The sequence below is a fragment of the Bos taurus genome, chromosome 17 (assembly GCF_002263795.3).
Source record: "Bos taurus isolate L1 Dominette 01449 registration number 42190680 breed Hereford chromosome 17, ARS-UCD2.0, whole genome shotgun sequence".
Classification (NCBI taxonomy): Eukaryota; Metazoa; Chordata; class Mammalia; order Artiodactyla; family Bovidae; genus Bos; species Bos taurus.
In genome coordinates, this window is record NC_037344.1 from 62,855,063 (window position 1) to 62,867,177 (window position 12,115).

General features: G+C 48.5%; 1 protein-coding gene across 1 annotated transcript in view; it reads left to right on the top strand.

Annotated features, from left to right (window-relative positions):
- Window positions 1-4,105: 4,105 nt before the first annotated feature.
- CABP1 (calcium binding protein 1) overlaps window positions 4,106-12,115 on the top strand; it is a 60,665-nt gene continuing 52,655 nt past the window's right edge. Inside the window, exon 1 of the mRNA XM_024977006.2 lies at window positions 4,106-4,930. Within this exon, the coding sequence (XP_024832774.1) occupies window positions 4,790-4,930 (141 nt within the window). The 5' untranslated portion in view covers window positions 4,106-4,789. The remainder of the gene's footprint in view (window positions 4,931-12,115) is intronic.

A 12,115-nucleotide genomic window follows, 5' to 3' on the forward strand; every position in this document is an offset into this window, starting at 1 on the left:
GTGCCCTCTTCTCAGCCAAAAACCTTCTCAGAAGTGATCTCTATTCTGATTTCTATCATGATTGATAAACTTTGTCTGTTCTTGAACTTTGTGTATATGTGTGTGTTAGTCGCTCAGTCGTGTCCGACTCTTTGTGACCCCATGGACTGTAGCCTGCCAGGCTCCTCTGTCCATGGGATTCTCCAGGCAAGGATACTGGAGTGGGTTGACATGCCCTTCTCCAGAGGATCTTCCTGACCCAGGGATTGAACCCGGGTCTCTGGCATTGCAGGCAGATTTTTTACCACTTGAACAACAGTTTTCCCATGTTCTTGAACTTTATATAAATATAAATCTCCAACAGCATGTTTGTGTGTGCCTGTGTGTATGGCTCCTTTCTCTTATCATATTGTCTTTAGATTCATTCTGTCTTTTGACTATATTTTCATGTCAACTGTTTACGATGTAGTGACTGAGCCACAACAACAACAATTCTTCAAGGTTATTTTTCAGCTGCCCCAGATGGCATTGTTTAGTTTTACCACTGCTAAACAGGTCTATATTTCCATGATGGACATTTAAATTTGTTCCAGAATTTCTTGTTATACCCAGTGCTTTGATGCTCAGCCTTATATCTAACTCTTTGTAGCCATCCTTGCCTATTTATTTGTAGACCTGTCAGGGACCTGGCAGGCCCTGTGAGAACCATGAAGGGAGTCGGATTTCACAACCGAATGTTTGCAGTATTTGGAATGAGTTCTCAATTTTTCCATCTCTCACTCTAATCACCTTAAAGGGGGGACAGCTGTGGCCCTGCCGAAGGCTCTTTCCTTCTCACCCAAGAACCACCTCACTATCTGAAAACGGTCCTCGCCAGCGTCCTCCTTTGGCCAGCAGGGGGCGGCAGATGCTCGTAATGTGTGGAGAAAGTCTCGGCCTCTGCGTTTCCCGCCTCCCCTTCCATCCTTAAAATAACTCCCCTAACTCCAGCCTTCAACTCATTTAATCCCCAAATCGCGCCATTTCATAGATGTAGCTGGGGCTCTGACCAAAGTCACACGTTCAGTCAGAAGCAAGATCAGAATTCCAATTCCAGGCCATCCGACTTCGGGGTCCTGGCTCTGGTCCACACCGCTGAAGTCTTCCTGTGAGCGGTTTCGCCGTCCACTTTGTATATACATTGGCGAGACTACAGGTGTAAGTTAGAATCTCTCCGTCATTTACCAGACACGTGCTGTCGGGGCGATTAATTCATGTCTCCAGATCTCAATTTCCTCATCTGTGTAATGGGATAATAATGGTTCCTCCCTCGTGCGTGGTGCATATGAGGTTTAAACGAGAAACCACGGGCAAACGCGTAGCTAGCACCTTGAGTGTACTGTAAACACGATTTTGAGCGAATGATTTACTGCCACCCGCAGGCACAGCCCCGGGGGAAGCACACCGGGTCCGTCCTGGGCCTCCTCTCCTCGGATCCTGCCCGGCGCCCGGCGCCCTGCGTTCCCGACCGACCAGGGTCCCGACACCCGCGGGCCGGGCTGCAGGGAGGGGAGGCGTCAGCGGCACAGGCCGTTCCCGGCGGTAATTAGCCGGTGTCTGCTCCCGCCTCGCCAGCCGCTAATTACACGTCTCCTAATGAGGCCGGCGGCTGTTTGCAATCACTTGGGTCCCCGCCGCTCGGCGCGGGAGGCCGTGGGGGAATCCGCCCGCGGGGGCGTGGACGGCGGTTGCAGCCCGGGACCGCTAGATCCGCTGGGCGGAGGCGGGGGTGCGCCCCGGCGGCGTCTGCTACGCAATGTGCGCCTGGCTCAGTCAGTCTTTGGAATCATTATCATCCCACTTTACAGATGAGGAAGGGGGCTGAGGCTCGGAAAAGCGAACTCAGGCGCAAAACTCAAGCTGAAATAATCTAATCCAGTGCTCTTAACACGGTACGGCCTGGATCAATGGGGTACTTGCTGTTGTGACTCCTGGGACTTTCAGATGCTTAGGTCCCAGATCAGATAAAAGAGGTGGCGGAGGCGGATGGCGGAGGCGGGGGGCGGGGGGAGGGCGTGGTGCGGGCGTAGAGGGGGACTTCCTTTGAGCTCTTTTCTTGCTTCCCATTTGAAGGTTCTCACCATCAATTTGCCCTTTTGGATCAGGCACAAAACCGAGTATCAGCTCCAGTAAGGCCTTTAAAGTTTACTTGGAAAGGTAAATCACACAACCCATTTCACAGACTGGGAAACCTGGTGCATTTCCTAGGAGGTGGTTGGGGCTACTGCTAAAATGCTCCCATAGTGATGCATGTGGGTGCATGTGAGATTTAAATGAGATACAATGGGCAAACGCCTAGTACCGTGAATTCCCTGGTGATCCAGTGGTTAAGACTCGCTGCTTTTACTGCTGACGGCCCAGGTTCAGTCCCTGGTCGGGGAACTAAGATCCTGCAAGCCATGTGGGGTGGCTAGGGGGGGGAATAAAAGCTCCCATAACATCAAGGTGGGCTTCCAGGATGGCTCAGCCTAAAGAAAAAGTGAAAGTGAAGTCGCTCAGTCGTGTCCAACTCTTTGCAACGCCATGGACCAGGCTCCTCTGACTATGGGATTTTCTAGGCAAGAGTACTGGAGTGGGTTGCCATTTCCTTCTCCAGGGAATCTTCCCGACCCAGGGATCGAACCCAGGTCTCCCACACTGTAGACAGACGCTTTACCACCAGGGAATGCAGGACCCCTGGGTGGGGAACATCCCCTGAAGGAGGAACAGCAATCCATTCCAGTATTCTTGCCTGAAAAATCCCATGGACAGAGGAGCCTGGCGGGCTACAGTCCATGGGGTCACAAAGAATCAAACACAGCTGAGCACACAGTTCAGAGGTTCAACCTGAGGGTAGAAAGCTACAACTGTGTTTCTTGTTCTCTTCTGGGATGGGATCCAGAGTAGCTGCTTTCCTTCTTTTTTTTTTTTTTAATATTTATTTATTTTTGACTGCATCAGGTCTTAGTTGCACCGCCCAGGGTTCTCTCTAGCTGTGTCCTGAGGGTTTAGTTGCCCCATGGCATGTGGGATCTTAGTTCCCTGCCGGGGTCCAGCCCCGGCTGATCCAGGGTATTCGAAGGAGAGATGGCATAGGCGACCTATTTATTTAAATATTTATCAAAGATATAAAGAGTAATAGAATGAGGATAGCTCAGTAGGAAAATTCAGTGGAGAAAAGAGGCTGAGTAGCTTGGTTTACGCGGGAGACCAATAAAACTTCAAGACAAGAAGCTTGCACCACTTACGAAGGCCGCAGGCGTCCTTCCGTTCTCCCGAAGGAGAGGAGACACTGAGGCCTCCCCGGTCGGATCTTAGAAGCCCAGGCATAATTAGCAAGCACGGTGGGTTCCGCGCTCCAGATGGAGACTCAGCCAGAATTTGGGAGAGAGAGCGACATGGGGAGACCAAGTTTTGGTGAACAAGGCCCGCACTTTATTTTCCAAAGTAGTTTTTATACCTTAAGTTATGCATAGAGGATAATGGGGGAAGGGGTGGAGTCATGCAAGGACAGCAGTTCCTGGTTCTAATCGAAGCCAGCCTTTCAAACTTATCATATGCAAAAGTTCAGGTGAATTACATCATCTTCTGGCCAGGAGGCCTGTTAACATTTTAAGAAACTTATTTTTCTCTAAAGGTGATTATTCGAAAGTCAGGCACCAGCCTCCAAAAAAGCATTGGACAAAGCTGCATTCCTATAGGGCAAAGGTGAGGTGGGCTCAATCAAGAAAAGAATTAACTCAAGGGTCCAAGGTTACAAACACTGAGGCTACTACTTACATTTCTATACATCCATTATATCAATCAATACACTGCCAAGGACACAGTAGGTAAGGGGTATGGAGACTTAGCAGCAAACATTGGCCCAATAAGTGAAAAACCCTTCACCAATACAATTTCTAATCAATCTTTTAACTACTCAAAAGAATCTGTGTTTAGACAGTTTAGAACATCTCCTGCCTCTCACAGTTGGGAGGCTCTGAACAATCACATGTGGCCGGAAAAACCTATTCCGGCAGGCTAGAGGATTTCCAAAGGAGTTTGTAGGTTAAACACTGTCACACCCAGGAATTATTAACTGGAGCTGTAAGCTAACTCCTTTTTTCAGAGAGAGGTAGTGGGGGACAGCCCCCCGTAAAGTCAGAGGTGTAGGTGAAAGCACAAAGCAGAAAGTAGGCAGACTCTGGTTTTGGGGGTAGATGCTCGAGAATTTCCAGGGGGACTCCTGAGGCTCGATCCCGCCTTTGCGTATGCCGAGCCTCCTTCCTCATGACCTTTGTCATGGGTGGAGCTCCTCACGCTGGCTCCCGGCAGTGATAGAATTCCAGTTGAGCTATTCCAGATCCTGCAAGATGATGCTGTGGAAAGTGCTGCACTCAATATGCAATATGCACTCAATATACAATATGCCGGCTCCCGGCAGTTCCCTGACCAGGGATGAAACCTGAATCCCTTGAATCGGAAGCAGATTCTTAACCACTGGACCACTCAGGAAGTCCCTAGCTGTCTCTATTCTTCATCCTTATGTTCTGGGCTGCCACTTATTAGGCTCTCACTATGAGCCAGACACTGTCCTGAGCACTTTGTGGGCTTGACTTCCTTTAGTCCTCACAATAACCCCATGAACATAGACCCCATTATTCTCCGAGGCTCAGGAAGGAAAGTGACTTTCCCAAGGTCACACAGTAATTTTGTATTCGAGCAGGCAGTGGCAGCCCTTGCAGGGTGCCATTGCTGTGCCACCCATTACCAGGCAGTGGTTATCGAGAGACCAGTAACGTGGGCCAGTTAGATGGCGGTTAGAAGTCCCATCAGCCCCTGGGCGGCGCCACAGCAGGCCCCTCTCCCAAGCGAGCAACTGTCACCGAGCGACCCTTCATGGGCTATTCAGCCAACAGTCATTGGAGTGGTGGTCCGTCAGGAGGAGAGTAAGGTAAGAGACCGATCACCACCTGCTCTCCGGGGTGCTCCAGCTCACCTGGCCTCGGGCCAGCGAACAGGGAACCCAGGGAACTGGCTGTGTCCTGCAGGGCTCCAGAGCCCTCACTATGGCCATCCATGGCCGGGCCCAAGCCTTGAGGTGGCAAGGACCCTCTCCCCCTTCCCCGCCTCTAGGCTGCGACCTACTGGCAGTGGCCGGCTGTGTGTGATGCCGTCTGCGGGACCTGGCCCTGGCCATTTGGGTGGCGTGAGGAGCCTGAGGGCTGGCTGGGTTGATGCTTTTAAACTGTGGTATTGGAGAAGACTCTTGAGAGTCCCCTGGACTACAAGGAGATCCAACCAGTCAATCCTAAAAGAAATCAACCCAGAATATTCATTGGAAGGACTGATGCTGAAGCTGAAACTCCAATACTTTGGCCACCTGATGCGAAGAACTGACTCATTTGAAAAGACCCTGATGCTGGGAAAGACTGAAGGCAGGAGAAGGAGACAACAGAGGATGAAATGGTTGGATGGCATCACCGACTCAATGGACATGAATTTGAGTAAATTCTAGGAGTTGGTGATGGACAGGGAGGCCTGGCGTGCTGCAGTCCATGGGTTCGCAAAGAGTTGGACACGACTGAGGGACTGAACTGAACTGAACTGAGGAGCCTGAGGGCTGGCTGGGTCCGGATGCCTGGGTCCCTCAGCAATGATGGCTGGGCAGGGCCTGGGGACCTGGCCCTGAGGGTGCCACCAGCTGAGACCTGCCACCTCAGCTGGGCCTGAACACTGGCGAGAGGACCCAGACTGGATGCTGGACGAAGACTTTGGGACAGGGTGACAGCTCCTGCAGGGACCCCTTCCTCTTAACCAGGGCCTGGACCTTGGAGAGTGACAGGTGTGCCTTTGGGACCTTGCCCTTTCTTTTCAGAACAGAGAATAGCATTTGTTTGGTGGAGATTTATAGGAACGTTTTTACCTGATTGCGACCTGACCTCAGGAACAAAGGATCTGACACCAACTCACCATGCCCCTTCCTCACCTTTCCTAGAAAAGGGCTTTGCTGAGAGCTTTCTGGGAATTTGGGGTTTTAAAGGCACAAGCCACTGGTCTCCTTTAGGACCCTGCACCAAACCTTTCTCTGTTCCAAACTCTGACATTTCGGTATCGTTTGGCCTTACTCTGTGTTGGGCACATGGATTTGAGTTTCTGTAACAATTTCAGAAGAGACCTTTTGTCTTACTCCTCAAACCTGCGCTCTTGACCTCTTGCTCTCTACCTCTTCTGGGATGTCTGGGACCTAGAAGGATGTTCAAAGGAGGTATATGCAGTTGGGATGCCATTCTGAAGTATCTTTGGCATCTAGGGGGTCCTGACTGGAGCCTGCATGCTGCCACAGTGGATGGTGGCAAAGAAAAATGGTTCCGTGTCAGCATCTTGTTAAGCAGCAGCTGCTCATTAGGGGCTCCTGCTCCTCTGATCCAATCAACCAGTTCCCTATAAAACCTTCATGGGGACAATCTGGATAAAATTAAACCTTCCATCTGCTTGGCCTGGGGCCTGGGGGGCTGCTGCACACTCTGGGTTGCTGGGGCAGGCACAGCCCTCCCTGAGCCTCAGAGACAGAACATCGTGCTTCTCCCTCATCCTCCCTGCCTTGTGGACCTCCTTCTCTTTGCCCTGCCTGCCATGAGGATTCACTTATCCCCAAATTAATTGAAATTACAAGGGCACTACTGTTTGACCCAGCAATTTCTCCACCAGCAATTTATCTCATTGAGATTCTTAGGCTTGTACCCAATGACAAGTAGACCAGAGTGTGTCTTGCATCGTTGTTTGTGATAGTAAAAGGCTACCTTAGTGTCCACCAGAAAGGATCCACTGTATGTCTACATTTATTGGACAACCATGTGCCAGAGAATTTGCTAAATGCTTCACATCAGTTCAGTTTAGTTGCTCAGTCATGTGCAGCTTGTTGCGACCCCATGGACTGCAGCACACCAGGCTTCCTTGTCCATCACTAACTCCTGGAGCTTGCTCAAACTCATGTCCATTGAGTTGGTGATGTCATCCAACCATCTGATCCTCTATCATCCCCTTCTCCCTCTGCCTTCAATCTTTTCCAGCACTGCGGTCTTTTCCAAGGAGTCAGTTCTTCGCATCAAGTGGCCAAAGTATTGGAGCTTCAGCTTCAGCATCAGTCCTTCCAATGAATATTCAGGACTGATTTCCTTTAGAATTGACTGGTTTAATCTCCTTGCCATTCAAGGAACTCTCAAGTCTTCTAAAAATAAATAAATAAATAAAAATAATTTTAAAATAAAAACATAAAAAATAAATTAAAAATTAAAAAAAAAAACATAAAAAAAGAGTCTTCTCCAACACCACAGTTCAAAAGCATCAGCCTTCTTTATGATCCAACTCTCACATCCATACATGACTACTGGAAAAACCATGGCTTTGACTAAACGGACCTTTGTCAGCAAAGTAATGTCTCTGCTTTTTACTATGCTGTCTAGGTTGGTCATAGCTTGGCCATATGCTTCACATAGATTGACTCATTTAATCCTCACAGCTACCCCATAAGTCAGGGACTTAGTCGTTTTTTTCTTTTTTTTCATTTTATCCATTTATCTATTTCGGGCTGTGCTGGGTCTTCCTTGCTACCTGGGCTTTTCTCTAGTTGTGGCAGGCAGGGGCTACTCTCTAATTGCACATGGGCTTCTCATAGCGATGTCTTTTCTTGTTGCGGAGCATGGGCTCTAGGGTGTGAGGGCTTCAGCAGTTGTGGCACGTGGGCGCAGTAATTATGGCTCCCCGGGCTCTAGGGCTCTAGAGCACAGTCTCAAGATTTGTGGTGCACAGGCTTAGTGGCTCCTTGGCATGCGGGATCTTCCCGGATCAGGGATTGAACCTGCATCTCCTGCACTGGCAGGCAGAGTCTTTAACCACTGAGCCACCAGGGAAGCCCAGGACTTAATTTTATTAACCCCTTTAACAGATGAGGACACCGAGGCTCAAGGAGAACTAGGGACTTGCTGAAGCTTCACATAGCTCGTAAGGAAGGTTGGCTGAAGATGGCAGAGTAGAAGGACATGTGCTCAGTGGCTAGCTGGTAAGCAGCAGGGCCGGGCTTTGACCCAGGCAGTTCTTGTCCTTAACCACTGTCCTAGTCAGCCTCTCTATCTTTATGTGCTTGAAAAATTTCCAGAAGGTCACACAAAAGCTTTAATAGTGGTTACCTCTGGGGAGTAGAATTATAGGTGCAAAATAGAAGGGGAATGTCACTTTTTACTGTGTCCCTCATTGGATCATATTATTTTACCATGAGCATATGTTAGTTTCATAATTTAGAGCAGTTATTGAGCCCCCGTTGCCACAGTGTGTTATTAATAATCCTTCCCTCAACTCTGGTCATGGGTTCTGTCATGAGCCTCGTCTTGCAGGTGAGGAAGCTGAGCTCACCTAGGCGGTTTTGCTCAGCGACACTCTGGGAATGGCAAAGCACTGATCATCAAGCCAGTGCTCATTCCCCTAATTCATACTAGCCTCTTGGTGAAGAGGGAAGGGAAGGTCCAGAGGGCAGAAAAGTAGTTGAAAACAGACCCCAGAGCCTATGGAGTTCAAGTCCTGACTCAGCCACTCACTCACTGTGTGCCCTTGGGCAAGTCACTTCTCCTCTCTGAACCTCAGTTTCCTCTCTGTGAGAATTAAATGACTTACCTCCATGCTAGGGCTTCCCTGGTGGCTCAGACAGTAAAGAATCTGTCTGCAATGCAGGAAACCCAGGTTTAATCCCTGAGTCAGAAAGATCCCCTAGAGAAGGGAATGGCAACCCACTCCAGTATTCTTGCCTGGAGAATCAAGGAGCCTGGCAGGCTACAGTCCATGGGGTCGCAAAGAGTCTTTCACACACATATACTTCCTTGTCAAGTACTTAGAGCCTATCTAATTGTAGATACTCAAGAAATGTTGAATATTTTTACATATTGTCCTGAATGCTGTCTTCCCCAGTTTCAAGCTCAGAGCAGTCCTGTCTCCCAGCTGGTGGGTTCAGCTATGGCTGTTCTAGCCCCCTCCCTGAAGGGAGAGGCCCAACCCCCGCTGCACCCCAGCCTCCAGCAGAAGTCCTTCAGGATTGGTTCTCCTGGGTTATCCCACTGTGGTGTGCTGTGATCAGAATTGATCACATCACCAGAGCTGGAAAAAGGGGCAGAGCTGCAGGGCTGGTGTGGCCCAGATCCAGGGTGAGGCTGAGACGGGCAGCCTCCCAGTTCGGGATGTTCCCAGCGCCTTCCCACCGCTCATGCTTGGAGGGAGAAGGGTCTCAAAATAGCTGTTGCTTCCCCAGCACGGCGCTAGGCCAGGGACAGGAATAGACGTCTGGGGGTGGCCGCCTCAGCTTCCCTCAGGAGCCCTAAGGGACCGGGAATAGGCAGAGGCCAGACTCCCCCCAGGGTGGGGAGGTGGATAGTGCAGCTGTCAATATGCAGCGACCCCCCCGTGACAGTCCAGCCCCTGCAAAGTGTCACCCCAGCTGGGCTGGGGGGTCAAACAGGCCACCAGCACTGGCTAGATACTGGCCGTGGCCTGGACTCTTAGACCAATAGGAAGTGCCCTTCAACATTGACTCCTGCAGTCCTCTCTTGACAAGTAGGGAAACTGAGGCCAGGAGAGAAGTTCACATGCTTGAGATCACAACACTGGTTAGAAACCAAAGCTAACAGAAGAAGCAGACCCTGGGGCTTTGAGTGGCTTTATAGCATGGTGATTAAAAGGTTAAAGGACTCAGACTATCTGGGTTCAGATCCAGCCTCCACTACTTATGACCTGTATACATTCTCTTGGACCTCAATCCCATTGCCTGTAAAATGGGCACGATAATAGTTCCCATCTTCTTTAGTGCTTCTGGAGGACTGGATGAATTCATACTGGTGGCTATTATGATTGTTAGTGTTTTCTCATTAGTTTCCTCAGTTGTTCATCCCTAAGGCATTGGCTGAATACCTGCCCTGTGCCAGGCACCGTTCTAGGCCTAGAGCAGTGTAGCTCACGGTGTGGCAACAGGAGATTGGTTGATATTTCAGGGAACCTGCCAGGTGCCAGCTACTATACAAAGTATTTTTTACCTAGAGCACCTCATTTATTCCTCATGGCAACAGAAGAGGAGCCATTGTCATGCCCTATTTTATGCGTGAAGGGCGTGAGGCTCAGAGAGGTGAAGTCACTTCTCCAGGGTCACATTGCCAGGAGGTTGCAGAGCTAGGATTTGAAATCTGGACTACCTGCCTGCAGAGCTCATGCAAACGAATGCATGACGCTGTCTCTTTACTGGGGAGATGGCCAAAGTCGTTCAGTAGGTACAGTCCAGAGATTGGGTACAAGGTGTTTTTTTGTTTTTGGTCACACCTCACAGCCATGCAGGATCTTAGTTCCCCGACCAGGGATTGAACCTGCGTCTCTTGAAGTAGAAGCAGCATCTTTAACCCCTGGACCACCAGGACCATCTGGGTAGAAAGTGTTGGGTGCATGGAGGAGGGCTCTGCCAGCCTTTAGCTTATCACCCCTGCCCCCAGCAGCCTCTCCCTGACTTCTTTCTTCTCCAGGCCCCTCCTAGTTACCAGGGCCTTTTCACTTAAAATAGCAATTTATTATAAAACAGCAAGCTATTATTTTTCACGATTCTATGACAGTACAGTTCTTTGTGTGGCTGGGGGCACTGGGATAGCTGGAAGTTTCTGAAGCAGCCTCACTCACATAAGCCTGGTAGTCGGTGCTGGGAGGGCCTCAATTCATCTCCATGTGGCCTGTCCATGAGGCTTGGGCTTCTTACAGCATAGCAGCTGGCTTCCAAGAAGTGGAAGTTGCCTTGTTCCTTAAGGCCTGTCTCCGAAGTCCCAGAACATCACTTCTGCTGCATCATAATGGTCAGTCCTAAGACCAGCCTCATTCAAGGGGAGAGGAAGTAAGCACTCTCTCTTTATTATTGCACAATTTAGTGCAATTAGTGCAATTTAGAGACATTTAGTGCATTCACAATGTTGTGTAACCAGCACTTCTCCCTAATTTTAACTTTCATCATCTCATAAGAACATCCTATACCCATTATGCCATTGCTCTCCATTCCCCTTCTTTCCAGCCCCTGGCAATCACTAGTCTGTCTTCTGTCTCTATGGATTTGCCCATTCTACATATTTCATATAAAAGAAATCATAAAATGTGACCTTTTGTGTCTGATTTCTGTAGCCTAAAGTTTTTGAAGTTCATCTATGTGTAGCAAGAATCAGTGCTTCATTTATTTTATGGCTTAGTTGTATTCCACTGTATGGACATAATGCAATTTGCTAATCCGTTTATCTGAAGGACATTTGGGTTGTTTCCATCTTTTGGTGATTGTGAATTGTGAATATACAAATGATCATTTGTGTATAAGTTTTTGTCTGAATACCTGTTTTCAGTTCTTTACCTGGGAGCTGGGTCATATGGTCATTCCATGCTTAACTTTTTGAGGCCCCAACAAACTTTTTTTCATAGCAGCTGTACCATTGTATATTCCCATCAGCAATGGGAATTACTATTTTTCCAGATACTTGCTAACACTTTTTTTTTTAATTGAAGCAATTCTAGTGGGTGTGAGATGATAATGTCATTGTGGTTTTGATTTATACTTACTTAACAACCAGTGATCTTGAACATCTCTTTATGTGCTTTTTGACCATTTGTTTATCTTCTTTGGAGAAATGTACTTTGTTCATTTTTTAGTTGGATTGTTTGTCTTTTCTGTTGCTGAGTTTGAGTTCTTCGCATATTCTGAACACTAGACCTTTATCTGATTTATGAATATTTCTCCCATCCTATAGGTAACCTCATTTTCTTCGTCCTTTGGTGCACAAGTTTTTACTTTTCATGAAGTCCCGTTTATTTTTTATTTTCTTTCTCATGTTTTTGGTGTCAAATCTAAGAATTCATTGCCAAATCCAAAGTCACGTAGATTCACCCCTATATATTCTTCTAATTGTTTTATAGTTTTAGCTCTTTAGGTCATTGATCCATTTTGTGTTAATTTTGAGGCACAGAGAGGTTGAGTAACTTACCCAATGCCACCTAGCTAATAAGCAGCAGAGCTGAGACTCAAACCCAGGCCATCAGGCTTCATTGTGCTGACTGGTGGGGAGAGCATTAAATAGGGCAA